This window comes from Solanum pennellii, chromosome 11, assembly GCF_001406875.1.
Source record: "Solanum pennellii chromosome 11, SPENNV200".
NCBI classification, from domain to species: Eukaryota; Viridiplantae; Streptophyta; class Magnoliopsida; order Solanales; family Solanaceae; genus Solanum; species Solanum pennellii.
The window spans coordinates 62,409,301-62,429,086 of NC_028647.1; the positions used below are offsets into that span (position 1 = coordinate 62,409,301).

The 19,786-nt window shown below is 31.7% G+C and overlaps 2 protein-coding genes and 1 long non-coding RNA gene across 3 annotated transcripts; 1 reads left to right on the forward strand and 2 right to left on the reverse strand.

Moving 5' to 3' along the window:
• Nucleotides 1-424: 424 nt before the first annotated feature.
• LOC107004517 (protein TIC 100) lies at nucleotides 425-9,419 on the reverse strand. The gene is made up of 11 exons (XM_015202728.2): nucleotides 8,667-9,419; nucleotides 5,888-5,959; nucleotides 5,660-5,749; nucleotides 5,399-5,572; nucleotides 4,928-5,018; nucleotides 3,886-3,951; nucleotides 3,744-3,810; nucleotides 3,483-3,586; nucleotides 3,243-3,369; nucleotides 1,439-2,187; nucleotides 425-946 (listed from the first exon to the last, which is right to left on the reverse strand). Exons 1-11 carry the CDS (start codon nucleotides 9,344-9,346, stop codon nucleotides 626-628), a joined length of 2,541 nt encoding a protein of 846 aa, XP_015058214.1. The 5' UTR covers nucleotides 9,347-9,419; the 3' UTR covers nucleotides 425-625.
• Nucleotides 541-1,237, forward strand: LOC114074696. Its single transcript, XR_003575041.1, has 2 exons — nucleotides 541-633; nucleotides 802-1,237. It is a non-coding gene; the product is annotated as an uncharacterized LOC114074696 (long non-coding RNA).
• Nucleotides 9,420-13,458: 4,039 nt separating the features above from the next.
• On the reverse strand, nucleotides 13,459-14,694 carry LOC107004279 (putative phytosulfokines 6). Its single transcript, XM_015202509.2, has 3 exons — nucleotides 14,557-14,694; nucleotides 13,920-13,996; nucleotides 13,459-13,818 (listed from the first exon to the last, which is right to left on the reverse strand). The coding sequence occupies exons 1-3, from the start codon at nucleotides 14,651-14,653 to the stop codon at nucleotides 13,696-13,698; spliced, it is 297 nt and encodes a 98-aa protein (XP_015057995.1). The 5' UTR covers nucleotides 14,654-14,694; the 3' UTR covers nucleotides 13,459-13,695.
• Nucleotides 14,695-19,786: the final 5,092 nt, after the last annotated feature.

Sequence of the window (19,786 nt, forward strand, 5' to 3'; positions counted from 1 at the left end):
GTCAAAGTTATATGCATTTGCCTAGGAATCTTTTTATTTTATTTTAAAAAATTATTTTATTTCTTCTGGTTTTTTTTCCAAGTAGTCCAAAATAAAATTCATCATGTACATAATATGTCATAATATGCCAATCTTATAAAGAAAATGAAGGGAGAGACTCCATGCAAATTGTAATTTTTAATCTTCTCATGAGACTAGGTAGGCATGAGGAGAAGTGGGTAGTGGCTCATCTATCTTTTTTATCTATACAATTGTGGTGTCCGAATCAACATGTAGACATCTCGTCTAATTTCATGAAATATCGTTCATCTCCCACCATCACAAGTACCAAACGACTCTACGGGTAGTGCTTGCACATTTATTGTCTTTCAAGACCTAAAAAGATGAATGTGCAAGAAATATGGACTGCAATGATAAGAAGAAGATGTGATGAGAACAATACATGTTACATATGAAAGAAAGAGGAACAATTCCATGTTACAATCACCAACCATGGTGTAAAAAATGTATGACATGGATATGCCTAGATCGAATCAAACAATTCGCCGCTGCACTGCAAAATTGATCAAAGTTGTTCATAGATGAATGAGAGGGGAGAGGAAGGGGAAGGAAAAACCTAGCTTCACTACAAAGGTAATGGTGTGTGTAGTGATAATATGTTGAAGCAAAGCTGTTGTTGATATCCTTGGATTTGTGAAGACGTTTTCTGCTTTGAGCGTTTTCTGATACGCGACTTGCTGATATACTTCTCTGGCATCTGTGCTTGACTAACAGCTCTTAATCTTCCATTTTCTGCAACAGCATAAGGGAAGCTAATTGAGCCTGGAGTCTGTTGCTCCTTTGGAAATTCATGGACATCAGATGGAGCGTTGCACAATGGAGATGACGGTTTAGGACTCAACTTCCCCTTCCAAGCCGTAAATGTATGCTGTAGCTTAGGTGGCACCTGCAAGCCAAAGAAAATTGTAATGAAGTTGAAAGATTTCCGAAGTACCTGGATGTTGTTTATTCTATAGTTGCCAAGCTATGTTGCTCGGACTCTCAAAAAATGTCGTTTGGTGCCATATCAGATCCTCCGAAAGTAGTGTACTTTGGAGGATCTGACACGGCTGCTACAGCATTTTCAGTTAGTCCTTACATAAGGCGAATATTGTCTGATATCCCTTAAAGCATCTATCTTTTTCCAGACACTGTTACTCAAGTTTCTCAAATAACTCTGTTCATATTGCAGCATGTTCGATATAAGTTTTTTGATAAGCTAGTATCATGTATTGTGATATGGTGAGCGATGCTTATGATAATTCGCTGCTGTTTACGAAAGCTGCTCCTCAGATGATTAACATTTTTAGATTCATTATAGGAAAACTATTTCTAACTGTAATATAACCTCTATAGACGAAGCTTCGCTAACCAAACTTTAAGTGATTTTCAAACTTACAGTGGGAACCAGGGTACAGGCAGCAAATGACAAAGAGGATGCTCCAAAGGGAGCCTTTCCAGATCTGTTATCCTTCTTGTCACTTTTAGCTGAGCTTTGATTGTCAGCAGATCCAAAACTTGATGCAGTAACCTCCTCTTCGTCTTCCTCCTCCTCGTCCTCGTCCTCGTCCTCATCTTCCTTCTTTTCCGCCCAAGTTTTCTCAAGTTCATTTGTTGATTCAGAAGGTACAATATCATCTTCTTCTTGGGTTCCCATTGCAACTTTCTTTTCCTCCTCTTCTTGCATTCTTTTTAATTCATCATCCATGTCTTCCAACGCTTCCTTTAGAGACAATTCTGCTTCTGCTAATTCTAACTCTTTTTTCAACAGCTCTATCTTCATCTCACCTGCTTTCTTCTTCTCTTCAGTCCATTTCTCAAGTTTGTCAAACATCGGTTTGCATGCATTTTCCACTGAGGTAACAAACCGTTTCCACACACTATCTGATTTGACAGTCCCACCTCGTCCATAAAACTCGTCAAATCCTAGGGGGAGGAATTCAACTTTATCAGGATCGACATCTTCACCCTCTTTTACAGGAGGTTGCCAAAACAATCGTAACCCATGTTCCTCATCTTCCACATAGTTGATAACCCTTCCAGTCGGAGTGTGCAGGATGACAGGATCTTCAGTATAGACGAGTTTAGAAGGATCTTCAGGATCAGGCTCAGGTTCCTTGTTAAGTAAAATAAACTCCGGCTTTTCATCTAACAAAGGGGAATAAAAGGTAAATCTAATTAAAGGGCTTCAGAAGAGAGACTAGTATCAGGTCGTTTAAACAATATGAACAGAAAAATAAGTGCTGAGAAGTACTAACTGCAGGTATATCTACTTTATGATACTCAGTAACCATAGCAGCGAGGGAATTAAGTTGGTTGAAAAGACAAATCAAACTTGAAATGATGTATAGCAGTAATGGTTTATTTTTAATTCGAATTGTTGGAAGTGAAAACTTATTATTTAAGTGTCAATGGTTTTAGGTGAAGAGATACGACGGCATAATACATAAACAGACACTCAAACTTGGCCTCGGTTCAAGCAAGCACTCCAAATTTGAGAGTGCACAACTAAACACCTCAACTTGGTCTCAACTGGCAACTAAACACTCCAACTCGTCCCCACTGTGTCTCGTGGACACCGAATGCTGACTGACGCATAAATTTCGGAGATGTCTAGATGATCATTTTGTAAGTTTGGAGTGTTCAATTGACACAGTGGAGATAAGTTGAAGGGTCAAGATGTGTATACTCAAAGTTGGAGGGATTTCTTGCCAGCCAAGTCCATGTTTGAGTGTCCATATATGTATTATGTCTAACTAATATGAAATAGATGTAATAAGAGTCTTATGAAATCCAGATAAACAATATAATAAATTACATGTTTTAGTAGCAGACATTTGATTTTTTTAGTGAAATCATTCTTTCTGCCCAAGATAATGCAATATAGCATCTGTTTCAAACATAGGAAACCAAACACATTCTCTTTTAGCTAAATTCTTTCCAATAGAATCCCCGTTCAAGCATTTTCACACAGCCTTTGTGCACTGTGAAGTACACGTGTTTCTTGTAACATACTTAACGATAATCTGTGACACACTAATATTAAAAGGTAGAAAGCCTTAAACTACAGCTGTTCATAGATGTTTCTCAATGATGTTGACAGCAGAAGGTTGACTATTTAGAAGCAATGAACATACATCTGCGGTAAAAGTTACCCATGACATTCCCTGCTAGATGATATAGAATGACTAAAAGAATCATACCTTTGGACCACCAATGTTCAAGCTCTGCAGGCATAGGCAATCGCAAAGGAGCTTTGTAAAATGAGTTCAACCACATTTCTCTCTCTTCATCCACGTCATGTGTATATGCTTTCCAATAATCCGGAACCTGCGTAACAAGTGACTCAGTTAACTTTCCTTACAGTTTTTCGAAACTGTTAAGATTGGTTGTCTATATAACAGCACAGATAATAAACAGACTGAAGTTTAATTTCAACTCACTTCATAAAACTGGTTGATGAAACCTGGTGCCATCCACACATCATCTTCTTCATATAAATATGGATGTTGAGGATCACTATAGGGGCCTCTCTCTTCTCTCACCACTACCGGGAAACAGGCAAAGTAGGTTTAGAAAAGTCATTAGCCCTTGAACCAACTCAACAAGTTTATGAACGATGATAATAGTATGGAAGTCGATGAGAGTGTAACTAATCATGGGGGAAAGCACATAAATCAGATAAATAAGAAAACACTACATACTTCCATCAGGCTTGTTAATAAACATCCGGGCCTTAGCAGCTGCAACTTCTGCTATACCTGCATGCATCTGAAATAAATGCTGTAAATATTTCATAAGCTTCAGCTAAAAACCTAAGCAGCATATGCTTAGTCTTCAAATTACCGCTGAAATTTCTGCATCACATCCATAAGTATCCTCTGCTACATGTTCTCCAAAATAAAAACGACCCTGCACCACAATATGAGAACGTTAACTTGATCTCTATCATCGGGCCTAGATTCTCAAAGCCACTACAGATGTATGTGCATCAAAATCTTGAATTGAAACCAGAAACGATGAGTCTATGAGAACACAGTCAGAATGTGACTCCTCCATCCATAGTTTTGAGCTCATATTGCAATGGTCAGCTTAAAACTATTGCTTTTATTAAATTTTAGAAGTAAATTTTGAAAAAAATTACAAGAAAAGAGTCATTTTCTGTAACTAGCTTTTGTCATAAATCTTGCTGCTAATGAGATTGGAAGCTTAAATTTTATGTATTTTCAATTCAATGTGTGAGGGCTATAAGCTGATTGAATTGTTAGTGGTAAAGCTTTTATGAATTTTTTATGTTTCCCACACAACCAAATCCAAGAAGGTTAGGTTCTCCAGAACATCCGTTATCAGTATATGGACGGTTATCTCTCGAGCACAGGTTGTCGACAATTACGATCATTCAAAGGCATTTTTCCATTAGCTGGAGTGGGAATTGGGTTTCTAGAGTTCTTTTTCTTCGTAATCAGCAACCTATACTAATAAATTGTTCAGAAGATATCCCACAGACAACCTTATATAAACCGAGAGAGAGAGAGAGAGAGAGAACCCAGGTTTAGCTTAAAAACTGTCTTCTTTACCGGTTTTTCTTTGATTTTTCTCGACCATTATGAGACAAACCTAACTTCCACCAGTTGGGCAAAGGATGGACAAATTTTGCTGTAAGAACTACAGATAAGTTGATTGTCTCATATCTTGTTTAAATTACAAGGCTTTCTATTCTTAAGAGTTAAATATATTCTCCTCATGTCAAAATCATATGCCATCATCTTCCTTAAGGTTGCAGATTATCTAGTGAGAATGAGAGTCTTGTGCAATTTGCTAAAGTTTCTTATTGGATAAATGAATTTCTGATCTAAAACACGATAATGAAAGTTTGACAGGAACTTACATAAATTGTGCGTTCATTAACTTCATATAAACCGCAACCATGCATTCTTCCATGCTTCCATTGGCCAGCATAGCGATATCGCCCCTTCTCCCTAACAGAAAAACATGATAAGATAATCAAGTTTTACATGTAAATTTGTGTCCTTGAGTTACAATCACCAGTTATACCCTTTTTATACATAGTAGAGATAACAGGTAGATTAGCAAGAGAACAACGATAGATTAATCCATCACTCAAATTAAAGATTTCTACATGTTACAGAGATTGACTAAGAAAAAACGATAATAAAAAAGACTTTACTGGAATTAAAGGGGAAACATCTATAGTTCAATGACAAATAAATATCAAAAGTCAAGTCATGCATGAGACACGGTATCAGTTGCAACTAACATAGACTGCGCTTCAGATAAATAACGCAAACAGACGAGATTTTCCACGCCCATCAATTCTCAGTTTGCACGTAAGACTTACGGTTTCTTGCCAAATTGCCTGATCCATTCATCATTCTCATAGAAAGGAATTTCATAACTTCCGTTTGTTAGCTCTAGAGTATCTTCAATATCCTTCTCCAGCCATTCTCTGTCTTCTGGGGACATAAAGTCTCTCTTTATAATCTTGCCTTCAGCTCTCATCTTGGCTTCAAGTCTGGGAAACAATTACACTACTTAATACGAAAGCAAGAACATCAAAGCAAAAAGTCTCTATGGGCAACATTTTGGAGTGTAAACATACTTGGATCCTGGGATGGGTTCTATGTGGGGTATCTCAACCTCAACAACTCCATGACCTTCCATGTTGTTTTGAAGCCATTCACCTTCATACCTGTGAGAAGCAAAAAAGAAATAACAAATGATGTGATGCAGATGTAAAGTAGAAGAAATCCTAACACACAACGTAATATAAATTAAACACACCAAGCAAATGGTAAAGTGACAACTAGTAAAAATAATACTGACAAACCTGACCAGCCCTTGCTCAGCGACATAAACACCTTTTCCATGTGCCAAGTCATCCCAAACAGTGCCTTCATACCTTCAAACATAAAATGTCATCCTTTTTACTGATAACATCATCTAAAACCAAGAAGGAGGAGGAAGAAAAGCTAAACCGTGACCAAATGGTAGCAGTTAATTGTCACATTAGCATTGCTTAACATTAATAAAGCATATATTTACTGGAGTTTGGAGTAGTAAGGCAAAGACAACATTAATTTGACAAGAAATCCCAAGACGGGGAAGCAAAACCTAACAAAGACATTATATTCCCAAACACAAAGTGAAACTGCAATCATGGCAATAAAATAGAACCTAGTTTATACAGGATGCCAACACGAATAGGCAAACAATTCCAAATATCAGTTAGGTAATACAGGCATGTAAGAGGTGTGTAAACATGTCGTACATATAAAACGCAAAGTTGAAGGCCTAACAAAGATGCAACGAGATATATACTTTCAAAAGAATAAAGTAAAAGGACATCTTTCATGTTTCTCAATATTGCGAAGTTGAAAGGTCAAAATCACAAAACATCAATCTTAGAAAGAATATGGATGGACCAAAATTTGGAAACGGTCCATGCGACCTACCTTGATTATCTATGAAAAAAGAACATTAAATTTTTTGAGGAAGTAATATAAATGACAATAAAATACACACTTTGGAAAACAATGATGTAAACAAATACACCAAGTGATAAATCTAAAGTTAGAATTAACTTAAATTAATATCCTCAGCCAAAAGAATAAAAAAATAAATGCAACACTAGAGATAATCCAAGAAAAGAAATGGTATTAATCTGACTATCTGATGCCTAACATCTTATGAACACATAGCCACAAATGGGATCCTCCAAAATTATGCACTCTTTAAACCAACAGTAAAAGGATTCTGATTGTGTCAGCAAAGAATGAACTGGGCTGTAAGATACTTCTTACAAGTAGCCATCGGAAGTTTTTTTTCTGTTCCAATCAAATTTACCATTTACTTCTTCTAATTAGACACCAAGTTATCCAACTGTTCATGTAAGAGTCCAGCTTCATTATGAAGATCTATTCTAGTTTAAACCATATTTCAAAGCTTCACATCTTTAACACCCTATAAAATGAGAGCTTCACCAAAAGAAAACACAACCTCTAACAAAAAGTAGCCAGCTTCCCCGCTGTTGTTTCAATTTCCTATTTATTCCATTACCAAACTTGGTAAATGGATGACACATATCCACTTTTACTTGGACTCCTCTAATCCTTCCTCTTTATCCCAAGTTAAAAGCACTTGACAGAAAGTATAAGCATTTCCATTATCATAGGAACAGAGAATTTTTAACCTATTAGGATTAGCTACTCAGGTTTCTTTAGCTGAGGAAATAAAAAAATCTCCAAATTCCAACTACAAGCTCTTTTTAGTATGAAAAATCTCCTCCATCTCATTCACATCCAATTTCTTTATTCAAGATTTACTTTCACCAAATTTGTGGAGTGAAATTGGAAGACTTTAACTAGACACTACATTAGAGTATGGAAATGACTAAACCTAAACTATATAAGAACAGAGTTAGTCAATGTCACTTGAAAACTATAGAACTCCTCCACATTAACACAGACAATACATGCACACAATCTACTATTCAGCTCCGCAATGCATATGATTATGAGTAGTAACACAAGCAGCTAAAACCACATACAACAATAACAACATACCCGGTATAATCCCACAAGTGCGGTCTAGGGAGGTAGAATGTACGCAGACCTTACCCCTAGAGACGATGTCTCTGATAGACCCTCAACTCCAGGAGTAGCTAAAACCACATAGCCGATTATATTCATATTCAAAGTTCACCATTCTTGTAAGGGGAAAAAACAATATTTACCTCAATTATAAAGCAAATACATAACCCATTAAGCAAAAGGGGAAAAAGAAGAGCAAAAGACTTATGAGCTACCAACAGCAAAAATGTAGATAACCCATTTCAAGAACTCCTCCACAATAGCACAAAGAATACAAGCACACAATCCCCTATTCAGCTCCAATGCCTATAATTTTATGAAAGTAACACTAACATTTAAAACCATATAGCCAATTATATTTATATCCAAAGTTCACCATTCTTGTAGGGGAAAAAAACAATCTTTAGTAAAGCAAATACAAAACCCATTATTAAGCAAAGGCCCGAAAATCGAAAAAGAAAGATCAAAAGACTCACGAGCTACCATCAGCAAAACTGTAGCTAACCCATTTAAAGAACTTCTCTACATTAGCACAATGAATACAAAAACACAATCCACTATTCAGCTTCAATGCCTATGATTACAAAAAAGTAACACTAACAGCTAAAACCATTCAGCCAATTATAGTCATATTCAAAGCTCACCATTCTCGGAGGCAAAAAAACAACCTTTACCTCAATTGTAAAGCAAATACAAACCAATAAAGCCAAAGTGAAACAATTGAAAAGATCACGAGCTACCACCAGAAAAAATGCAAATAACTCCTCTACATTATTCAGCTCCAATGCCTATGCTTATAAATAGTAACACTAGCAGCTAAAACCATATACAACAACAATGTAATCCCACAAGTGTGTTTCGGAAGGATAGAGTCTACACAAGCCTTACCACTCTAAAACAATATAACCAATCATATTCATATTCAAAGTTCACCATTCTAGTTAGTAAAAAACCAATCTTTACCTCAATTATAAAGCAAAGGCAAACAAAATGGAAACCACAGAGCAAAATACTTACGTGCTACCATCAACAAAAATGTAGCTAACCCATTTCAAGAACTCCTCAATCCTATCAAGCTCTTCAATCACAGATTTGGGATTGGAAATATCATAATTATTATCCGGTATCACAGGATACGGCTTCCTATATGGTACATAAAACGGGGCAATTGGTGGGTCTCGACCCGCTTTAGTCTCTTCTGCAATAATATCATCTTCCTCTTCATCAACCCAATTCGGGTCCCAACCGGGTTTCGTCATCTCAATCGGAGCATCTCCCCATAGCTCTTTCAAATCCTCTTCCCTCCAATTTTCCGGGTCATAAGGAAAATCAAACAAGTCTTCATGATACGTATACCCTTTTTCCTCCTCATCTAATTCCCTGTTCCTGCTTTTCGAATTGAGGATTCTCATAAAACGCTTCACATTTGCTTCTGGAGTAACATTTTCTTCGTCATCTATGTTCGGTTCACCCGAACGAGTAATTGGTCGAAACCCCTCTTCGGTTTCCGACTCAGAATCAGAAGACTCGTCCGATTCAGAAGGCGAAGAAGGTTCTTCTTCAATTTCTTCTTCTTCTTCTTCTTCTTCTTCTTCCTCTTCTTCATCTTCTTCATCTTCTTCTTCTTTGTCGGATTCCTCTTCTGGGTTTAGCTCATTTTCTGAACTGTTTGAGTTAACTTCTTTTGGGTCCGCCATTGGAGAGTAGAGAGTAGTAAGACTGAAGAAGATGAAGATAAGGAATGAGAATTTTTTTTGCTTCCGATAGTTTATATATTATGCAAGAAATGATTGTACTTATGGGAGTATGTATTGTACAACAAAGGCTGCAGGCCAAAATTGATGGGCTAAGCCATTTTTCTTGGACCATATTTAAAGTTTAGCCCCTCTCTATATATATGAAATATTATTTTTACGAAGAGTCGAAAATACCATTAAACGTAAATTATTAGTTTCATTTCTAAATTATTAAAAGTCTTAAAAATGCTTTTTTATTTGACTAAGTGGACTTGAATACGGTGTTTTTGACACGTCTCTTGGCTATTTATTATGAGTTTAACACTTTTACTAGAGTTTGAGATTACTTGTTATGTCATGTTGCATATCAAAAGTGTATCTAAGTTTACTTGTTATGTCAAGTAGAAGAATGTTTTTATGGCTATCAATAATTCAGGAACGAAACTAATAATTTGCATCAAGTTCAGATGTGTTTTCCGTACTTCTCTCTTTTCATTAATTAGGTCAGAAAATAAAAGATATACAAAAATATTTTCTAGTTAAAATATGATATAACAATTTTAAAAAATGTGGAGTTAAGATTGAGTGTTCATTTGGATCGACTTAAAAAGTAGTAGCTTTTAAGTTAAAATAAAAAAATCAAAGTTAAATGACTTTTAAGTAAAAAAAAATAAAAAATTAGGGAAGACGTACATTTTTGACTTATTATAAGTCATTTTTTACCTTGCTAAGCACTTCCTAACTTATTTTATTTTTTAAAATATTTGTCAAACACATACAACAATAAAAAAATTGACTTAAAAGTAATTTTGACCAACTTATAAATTAATCCAAACACCCCTCAGAGTGATAAACTGTGGGGTTTTTCTATAGAATAATACATGCACATTAGCTAGTCTGTGTTTATCATTGACTAATGAGTAATTTCTAAACAAGAAACTTTAATGATATCAATACAGTGTTTTGTTATCAGTTAAGCGAAATTATTAGCTTTAATGATACCAATACGGTATATGATACCAATTTAGTATCAGTTAAGTAAAAATTATCTGTCTTAATAAATGGAGGGCATAATACATATATTGGACCTTAAACTTGACTTCAAATTTTAACTTTGACCTCCAACTTTCATAATGCACAAACAAACACTTTAACTATCCAACTTTCAAATAAATAAACACATGAGTCCTACATGGCAAAATACACGTAGGATACCATGTAGGACAAAAAATGACATGTAGGATGACATGTAGGACACGTGTGTCTATTTGTTCAGTTTTATACAAGTTTAAGTGTCTACTTGTGCACACCCAAAGTTGAAGGGTATAAATGTGATTTGAAGCCAAGTTAAAGGACATATTTATGTATTATGCCTAAATGGAGGGTATGGATTGTAATTTTATTGAGAGGATAGATATTTCTTTATGAACATGTAATTATTTTAAATTTTATGACTCATTTACGTACTTTGCCTTTTATTTTTGCATTTTAAACAATGGCTAAACTTTGAATCTGTTCCAAAAATAGCAAGCCAGGCCCACTCATTTTTTACACAAACAAGACATTATTTTTTTAGACATAATACATATATTAAATCCTAAACTTGGCTTCAAATTTTACTTTTGACCTCCAATTTTCATAGTGCACAAACATGCACTTTAACTATACAACTTTTAAATAAATAAACACATGAGTCCTACATGACAAAATACACGTAGGACAAAAAAATGACACGTAGAATGACATGTTGGACATGCGTGTCTATTTGTTCAGCTTTATACATATTTAAGTGTTTACTTGTGCACACCCAAAGTTGAAGGGCATAAATGTGATTCGAAGCCAAGTTAAAAGGCATATTTATGTATTATGCCATTTTTTTATAAGGGCAAATTACAGAAGTCACATACTTTTTTGGCAAAATTACAATCTATCCCTTAAAAGTTTATAATTACAAAAATACCTCAAAACGGATACAATAATATAAGAGTTGATACATTAATCTATTGCACGACACAAATTAATCATTAAGTAAGATACATTACATTTTATACATGATTCATTAATCTGATGTACATTTTATACATGATACACTAATTTGATACGCAAGACACACTAATTTGATGCGTGAGATACACTAATCTGATGCGCGAGGTACATTTTATACATGATACACTAATTTGATGTGCGATATACACTAATATGATACGTGAGATTCATTTAATGTGATGCACAGAGATTTTGAAAATTTGTAAAACTTATAGGAAATAATGATAATAAGTAAACTAAAAGGTGAAATTTCCGTAATTAAATCCTTTCTCTAAAAGTTTGATGAGCCCATTAGTCGATCAACATGCACTCCCGGCCCATTGGAAAAACAAGAATACATATAGCAAGGAGGAAATTTCATAAAGGGAAAATTGTATAAAATAACAAACTAATAACCTAAAATAAATGGAGTAGCTAGAGTTTGATTTAATTGTGCTCCATAGCAAACGTTTGCAAAAAATTGCCAGGCGCCTCTCTCCCAAATATCTCGCTCGCCACTCTCCTCCAATCTCTCGCTCGCTTCCTCACTTTTTATACAAACACAAGTGTATAAAAATTGTTTCTAATTGTATAAAGTAGAGAATATTGTATAAATACATATATTGTTGTTCCCCTCTCTCCTCTCTTCCAGATCTCGCTCGCCACTCTCCCAAATATCGCTCGCCTCCCTCGCCTTTCTCACTTATACATACAGAAGCGAAATGTATAAATTGTGTTTCTGTAGAAAATTGTATATACACATGCAAGTACATATATTTTCGTCCTATACACTTATAATTATACAATAAAAATACTCCCCTGCCCAGTTTCTTTTGCCTTTCTTTCTTTCTCATTTTATACAATTTTCAAATTGTATCTAATTTCTCTCTTTCTCGTTTTATACAGTTCGATTCAATTGTATATTCATTGTCAAGTCTCTTTTGTCTTTCTCTCTTTCTCATTTTATACAAATTCAAATTGTATATAATCGTTCTATACACTTATAATAATACAATTCGTTTTATACACTTCGTTTTTATACAGTTCTCTGCCCAAGTGTCTTTCTCTTTCTTATTTTATACACTTCGTTTTATATAATTTGCTTCAACCGTATATGTATAGCGAATTATACAGTTTCTATGTTTGCTATGGAGGCAATTATGCAAACTTTGCTATAGCATACAAATATAAATTTTTTATTTGTTATATGTGAAAGTTGTCCTTTCATAAATAAGCAAGATATTTTTTTTTTATTGCAACAACTAATCATACTTTATTTCAAAATATAGTAATATATTTTTGGGTCAAATAATAGCCTATATACCATATACACGTGCATACAATATCAACATATATACACATGGATACATTAAATATACAAATGTACATAAACTAATGGCGTACATACAATACGTGCGTATATACAAAAATTATGCCTACAATTAAAAATACATCTATTAACGTATATCTATTATAAATTTTTTAAATATCTTCATATTTTGATCTTGATAGATTGTGACAAATAATTAGTGACTTAATTTCTTTTTCAAGTTATTATAAATAAAATGAAAATAGAGCTCTTTTAATTTTGTTAAGTAATAACCATATCACATAAAATGAAATAAATATATACACTAAACATAAGCCCAATAGGCAATAACCATGGGCCACATATGAATCAAGTAATGCTCTAATTGCATAAGCCCAATTGGCCCTTTCTCTTTGTGGAAAATAATTCTAAGAGAACATGCCGAAATGTTTTGTCGACATCGGTCAAGACATTGACTATGCAGCCGGTTGGCCCTCACGGTCAGTCCAACCCATTTTCAAAGTCAAGACATTGACTATGCAGCCGGTTGGCCCTCACGGTCAGTCCAACCCATTTTCAAAGTCAAACTAGCTCCAAAGCGCGCATACCCACCAATTTGAAGCTTTTCGTGTGCTATGGAGCACCAATTTTTTAGGTAATACAGATTTCGATAGAAGAAGAATAAAAAAAGCAGAAACATTATTGTGTGATATCAATTAAAAAAAGGCTATAATATTAATAAATTCTTAAAAGGGGTTGTCTAGTAGATAAAGCAATTATATTTATACATGATTGATTGAGGGAAGGGCCTCATGTAATGTAGATGAATCTATACCATCATGCAATACAATATTAGTGATTGTTTCTGAAGCTCGAATCCGTCACCTATTGATTACGTGAAGACAACTTTACTGGTTACCTCGATATTAATTAGTCCTTGAACTATACATAAGTTATAAGTAATAATCTCTCATAATTAAGGGTGATTATGGTGTTGAGTGTAGATGTAATCCAAGTGAGCTTCTTCAAGAACTCTTCTCTTAATGCATTCTTGATCATTTTCATCCTCACATGAATATTCTTCTAACCCCATCAACCTCTACAAAAAAATTGCAAAAAATAAATAAAAATAACACAATAAATATATAATAATGAGACTAAAAAGTATGAAAGTGGAAATACTTAGAAGAAGAAAATTACATTTAAATTAGTACTTCTCATCTTCTCAATTGAGTCTCCATCACTAGATTTATTAGTTAATTTTGCTTCCTTTTCCACTGCAAATCATTCAAAACTTTTGATTAATTTACTCATCAACAAAGCTTTATAAGTACAATAGAATATAATTTTCTAAATGAGAATGTGTGCATTTAACTTTAGACTATTTTTTTTTATATGATGGTGTTTAAGTTAATTTACGCGGATCTCGTAAATTAATTCATCTTAGAAATAAAATTTACTAACCACTTTTCAGTTATATGTTTAATTTTTTTTATAAAAAAGAAAAAGAAAAACTTCGTACTTCGAATATCACACTAGCTTTCAGTGATGATTATATCACGGGCAACTAATTTTTACATTATAAATCAAATAACATAATAATTTTATATATTTATAATTCACCTCCTTACAACTACATAAACATGATATTACTTATGCGGGGTTTAATATCTGCATAACTCACCTACAAAACAAATCAGCAACTAAACGACCCTTATTTCATCTAGTATATATTATGTATCATCAACACAAATACTGAATAACTCTAAACATCTAAACTTAATTAGATAGGGAAAAAATATATATATATCATTATGAAAAATATTCATATAATTACCTTGCAAGTTGTTTACTAAAAAACGACTAGATGCTTGTGAAGAAATGATCATGGAAACAAGAAGAAGTAGCACAAAATATACATTTTGCTTCATCATATTTTTGGTTCTAATAATTTGTGTGAGAGAAAAAAAAAACTTTGTTGGGTTTTTTGCTGGTTGTGTTGTGGAGAAGTATAAGTATATATATACACATAAAAAAAAAAAGGTGGATTAATATTCCCATGGTATTGTAGACATGGAAATACCATAATTATTTAGTGGGGCCCAAAAACAATAATTTTTATGTATATAAAAAAAATGTTGTAGCTTGGTCATGTGACAACAATGCTAAGTGTGCATTTTTTTGATATTTAAAATTTGTTGATATGAATATTTGATTTTCTATAATGTTTAGGATTCGATCTTAATCTATTGTGAAATATAAGAGATTATTTTTATTGGTGTCATTGATTCTTTTAGAAAATTATAACTATTGCAAGTAAAGATGTAAAGTATGTGAGTCTTTTATTTAAGGGAAAAAGATAAATATACTTTAAATTATCGTAAATAATACGTCAAATATCCTTTGTCGTACTTTTGGAATATTGATGTTCCCGTCGTTTAAAAACTTGAGCATATATACCCTTTATACTAACGAACATACACGTATCATAATCTTATGTACTGATCCAAAATTTATCGACGGATAAGATTGCGCCATGTGTCCCTATTTAGCAGGGATGACTCGACAGTGTTAAAAAAAGACATGCGCCTTAATTAGGGGCCTCATTTTTAATAATAATAATAATAGGTTATAAGTTATTATTTTTTAACAAATATTGAATACTATTTGTAGAAAAAGTAAACTTTTTATGAAAAATGAAGAAATTATTAGAAGAAATTTGACATATCTGGAGTACTATATCTCATGGAAAATAATTTAAAATAAGAATGGTTGTATTATCAATTGAAAACTATAAGAAATCAATTGTGTAAAAATTATTAACAATTCAAGTTTAAGGCCCCGTTTAAGTTTTACTTTAGGCCACTAATATGCTTGAGTCACTCCTGCTATTTAGTCATCCGTTAGAGTGAAGGACATATACTTTAGTTTTTAGACGGCAGAGGCACCAATATCTGAAAAAATATGACGAAAGGTATATGCATATCATTTACGATAGTTCATACATATATTTATCTTTTTTCATTATTTCATGATAACGAAAAAGACAATTAACTGCGATCTTTTTCGACTTATTGATTATTAAACGTGAGTGAGCAATTAGAGGAAGACAACACGAGATAAAGTGAAGGATAAACTTCAAATGACTCGTTGAAATTATCTTAAATAAAAAAAATAATTATTCAAAACTTCTTTTCTTATTGTCAAGTGGCTTCGTAAACAAGGTGGAATGGGATCAAGAAGTCAACCTCTTAGACATGCAAACAACTGTTTCCCATTACAACACTTGTTTAATATTTTCTTCTTATTTTTAGTAACTTTTAACTTTCACTAACTATAGACAAGTTTCATAAAAAGACTAGAAATGGAAGTTTAAAAAAAATAAAAAATGATTGAAACCATTTAAGTTAAAGAAGTTTATGAATTCTGAACTTATCATTTAAGTTAAAGAAGTTTATGAATTCCGAACTTGTTCTCAAATTCAGTTTTTATTTTAGTTATTGAGTTTGTAGTTACATAATAATATATATTTATTGGATTTAATTTTTAATACAAATATAAATTTTAAATAAAAAATTATTGAATTCGTCTGAATACATTTCTAATATAATAACCCTGCTGTTGATCTAAATAAACAAGAGTCTTTTTTTATTAATTTGATGTTTGATATTTGTATTATGATATTGCATGCTGAATACATATTCATATTGTGAAATCTCATATACACACTCTAACATAAACAACTTCATATTTAAGATCTCCGATGACTAATCTAAGCTTTTTTAAAAAGATATTTATCACTCCGTCACGACTTTTATAACAACTCATGCAAGCACCAAGTTACATTGCTTCCCACATGTAAGCAACCAATTAAAGTGGTGGGAATTCCACCTTCACACATGACAATATCTATTTTAAGGAATTGTTTGGTTGCAATTGTGAGTGCTTTCTTACAAGACACTCACATATCATCCCATTATTACTTAATTTATTGCAATAAAAGAGTATTGACATGATCCACTCTCTTGGGAAACATTAATAATGTTGGGTGTTTTATTTTAGAAGAATTTCAAAGAAAAAATATATATATTTTAGAATTAAGAAGAAAAACATTTAGCTTATTATTGTTAATAATTAAGAAGGGTGACTTTTTTAAAAAATAGAATCTCTTAGGATACAAAATTTATGTAAATATTATCAACCAAATACACAAAATAAAATTTCTTTTCTTTTCCAAAGTACAATCATGTCAAGTTTTAATCTATAATTACTGATGAAACTACAATCAAGACTTACTTTGAATTTCATGTTAAATTACGAACATTTCATCTAGAATTTAAGTTATCAGAGATAGCACACTATTATATATAGATGCAATGTTATAGTTGTAAAATTGTAATAACAATATAAATTCATTACACTATCAAACATAGTGCCACTAAGGGTTTGTGTTCCTTAAAGAAAAGGCACTAAAACTTTATGCCATTATTTAGTATGTGGTTGTGGTGGCTAAGATCTTTGGCATCAAATTTGCATATTATAATATTTTGTACTTATTATATAGTCCAAAGTTGGCAATATGTAATCCATCATAAAAAAATATAAAATCAAAGTTGTGTATACTTTATAGGATACTCTTTGATTCAAATTTTATTCTTGCATGCCACATGTTTATCTAGCATTTTTCAAGTTCAAATTTTTTAACATGAAAATTCATGTTTGATTGACACATAATGGAATAGGCTATAATGATTAGGGGTATTTTATTAGGATAAATAATTTCACTCCATATATATAGAAAGATTTTGATAATCCCATGATATGAGATAATGATGAGAATTTAATTTTAAAAATTGATCAAATGCTATGTTTACTTTTAAAAAAGTAATTAAGGTCATATCTATTAGTGAATTCAACATATTTAAGAGGAAAAGCAAATATGAAAAAGTTAAAAAGATTAATAGACAGGGGTGGATTCAGAATTTAAAGTATGATTTTTTAGTGATTTTAAAAGTATTTTATTGTAAGTGCACAAGAGGAGTTGAACTCTCATCGAGAAAGGCAACAAAACTTAAGTAGATTTTATTTTAATCGTTGTACTAAAAAACTTACTCTGTTATTGAATTCTCAACGAATAAGTAATAGATTTTTCAATTTAAATAGATAACGTCTGTAAAAATTATTGAATTTTGAAGAAACTACACCCAATTCCCTAACACTAATGTATAAAATGAATTATAAATCGTAAAATTGTTTGTTAATTTAACTTTGATCGTCATTTTATGAAGGTATCAATAATGAAAAACTTACATATATAGCCACTTATAAAAAATAATTACAACCACTAACTCTACATACAAAAAAAGGTATACTAGTTATGCGTAAAATATATATATTATGTGTGTGATATATTTATATATACTATCGATTATTATTTTGATGAATGATTCACGACCTAAAATTCTCATCAATAGAAGCAAAAGGAATAAGTAAAAATATTTTAAAATTATTGGGCTCTACTAATAATTTGAAAAAAGTATCATTTTGTTGGATTGGACTTTATGAGCCCAAAATCTGTTTCTGGGTTATGATTTGGGCTGAAATTGATCGTGAGCTAGTGATTAGTGACGGAGTTCAAAATTTCACTAAAGAGTATGAATATAAAGGAATGAACAAATCGAAAAACTAAGAAAATTGAATATCTATTATAAATACATAAGAAGTAACTTGAAACTTATATATACAATATAATTTTCTCGTAAAAGATATATTGGATTGTGCATATGGTTATTGCGTATTGATCGGTTTGGTCGATTTAAAGTTTATCGATTTGATTTGTCATTTATCAATTGTAAACATGCTAAACCATTAAAAACTATTAAGATATTGACTTATCAATTTACCAGTCATTAATCATTGTTCCAAATATTTTATCATATTTTAAATAACCACCCTAAATGTGATTACTTGTGCAAATTAACCACTTTAAAAAATCATTTTACATTTCTTTTTATTCTTTGGTACTTCCCTTTTGGAAATGGTTTATGCATTAACTAATATTATATAAGAGATAGTAACATATATAAAATAAAAAGAAAAAAATCAACTTGGTTATTAAATAAAAAAGATTTAAAAAAGAAAACAAAAGGCATAGTCACTCATTTAAATGTAGAATTCTTGAGTTTGCAAAAATAAAAAAAATACAAATATATGTATATCATAATAGTATAATTTTTTAAATATTTATTTGACTTGTTTATTTATTTTATTTATATCTTGTTACTTGTACAACTTGTATAAGAAAAATTCTAACCAACACCCCCTATTTTGACTTAATTTCTACCTACTTTTTCTTCAACAACCAAACATCATATACAGTCAAGATTTATCATTTGTTACACAATCAACTTCTATTAAAAAAGGAATATACAATAAAATAAAATAATATAATCAAGATTTCTTATTTTTTTTGCTGATTTTATTGCCAAAAAAATTGTTCATCTTAATATTTTTCAAAAAAAAATCCTTGAATTGTTAAACAATGACTTTTTCTTTTATAATTCTTATTTCATTTTTTTTTTTGTAAAATATTCATTTGCTTAAAAATATATCTTGAAAGATGACTTCTTAATTATATTTATTTTTATTTCATTTGATTTCTTTTTTTAAAAAAAAATAATTTAAAAAGGAATAGTTTGTCATGCACACAAAGGGTAGTTGAATTAATCAGACGAGTGGTGGTAGGTAAGGGCCATTTTGAATTTAATAAGAAATTAGATTTTTATTTGATTTTTTAATCAATCTCGCGATTAATTTAAATTTATTTGACAAATGAGTTGCTTAAGGAGAAAACGTTTTCTAACAAGATTTATTTTCATATAAAAATCGAAAATAAAAAGATTATTTATTTCACTATAAAACTTATCGATAAATAATATAATTGGTGAGTTATAGATTTCCATCAACTTTCAAAAAAAAAGAAACAAAGGTGTCCTTGTTTAGAGATTTGCCAACAATTTGTCAATATTTCATCAAATATAATATAAGTTTTTATATATATATATATA

What these genes read in the sequence shown, in the direction of transcription:
- LOC107004517 (XM_015202728.2), bottom strand. Translation starts at nt 9,346, where the DNA reads ATGGCGGACCCAAAAGAAGTTAACTCAAACAGTTCAGAAAATGAGCTA. An exon ending in GTGATGCAGAAATTTCAGCG is followed by an intron (nt 3,811 to 3,885) that starts GTAATTTGAAGA and finishes CATTTATTTCAG; the next exon opens with ATGCATGCAGGTATAGCAGA. An exon ending in TCATCAACCAGTTTTATGAA is followed by an intron (nt 3,370 to 3,482) that starts GTGAGTTGAAAT and finishes CTTGTTACGCAG; the next exon opens with GTTCCGGATTATTGGAAAGC.
- LOC107004279 (XM_015202509.2), bottom strand. Translation starts at nt 14,653, where the DNA reads ATGATGAAGCAAAATGTATATTTTGTGCTACTTCTTCTTGTTTCCATG. An exon ending in TTTAGTAAACAACTTGCAAG is followed by an intron (nt 13,997 to 14,556) that starts GTAATTATATGA and finishes AATGATTTGCAG; the next exon opens with TGGAAAAGGAAGCAAAATTA. An exon ending in TGAGAAGTACTAATTTAAAT is followed by an intron (nt 13,819 to 13,919) that starts GTAATTTTCTTC and finishes ATTTTTTTGTAG; the next exon opens with AGGTTGATGGGGTTAGAAGA.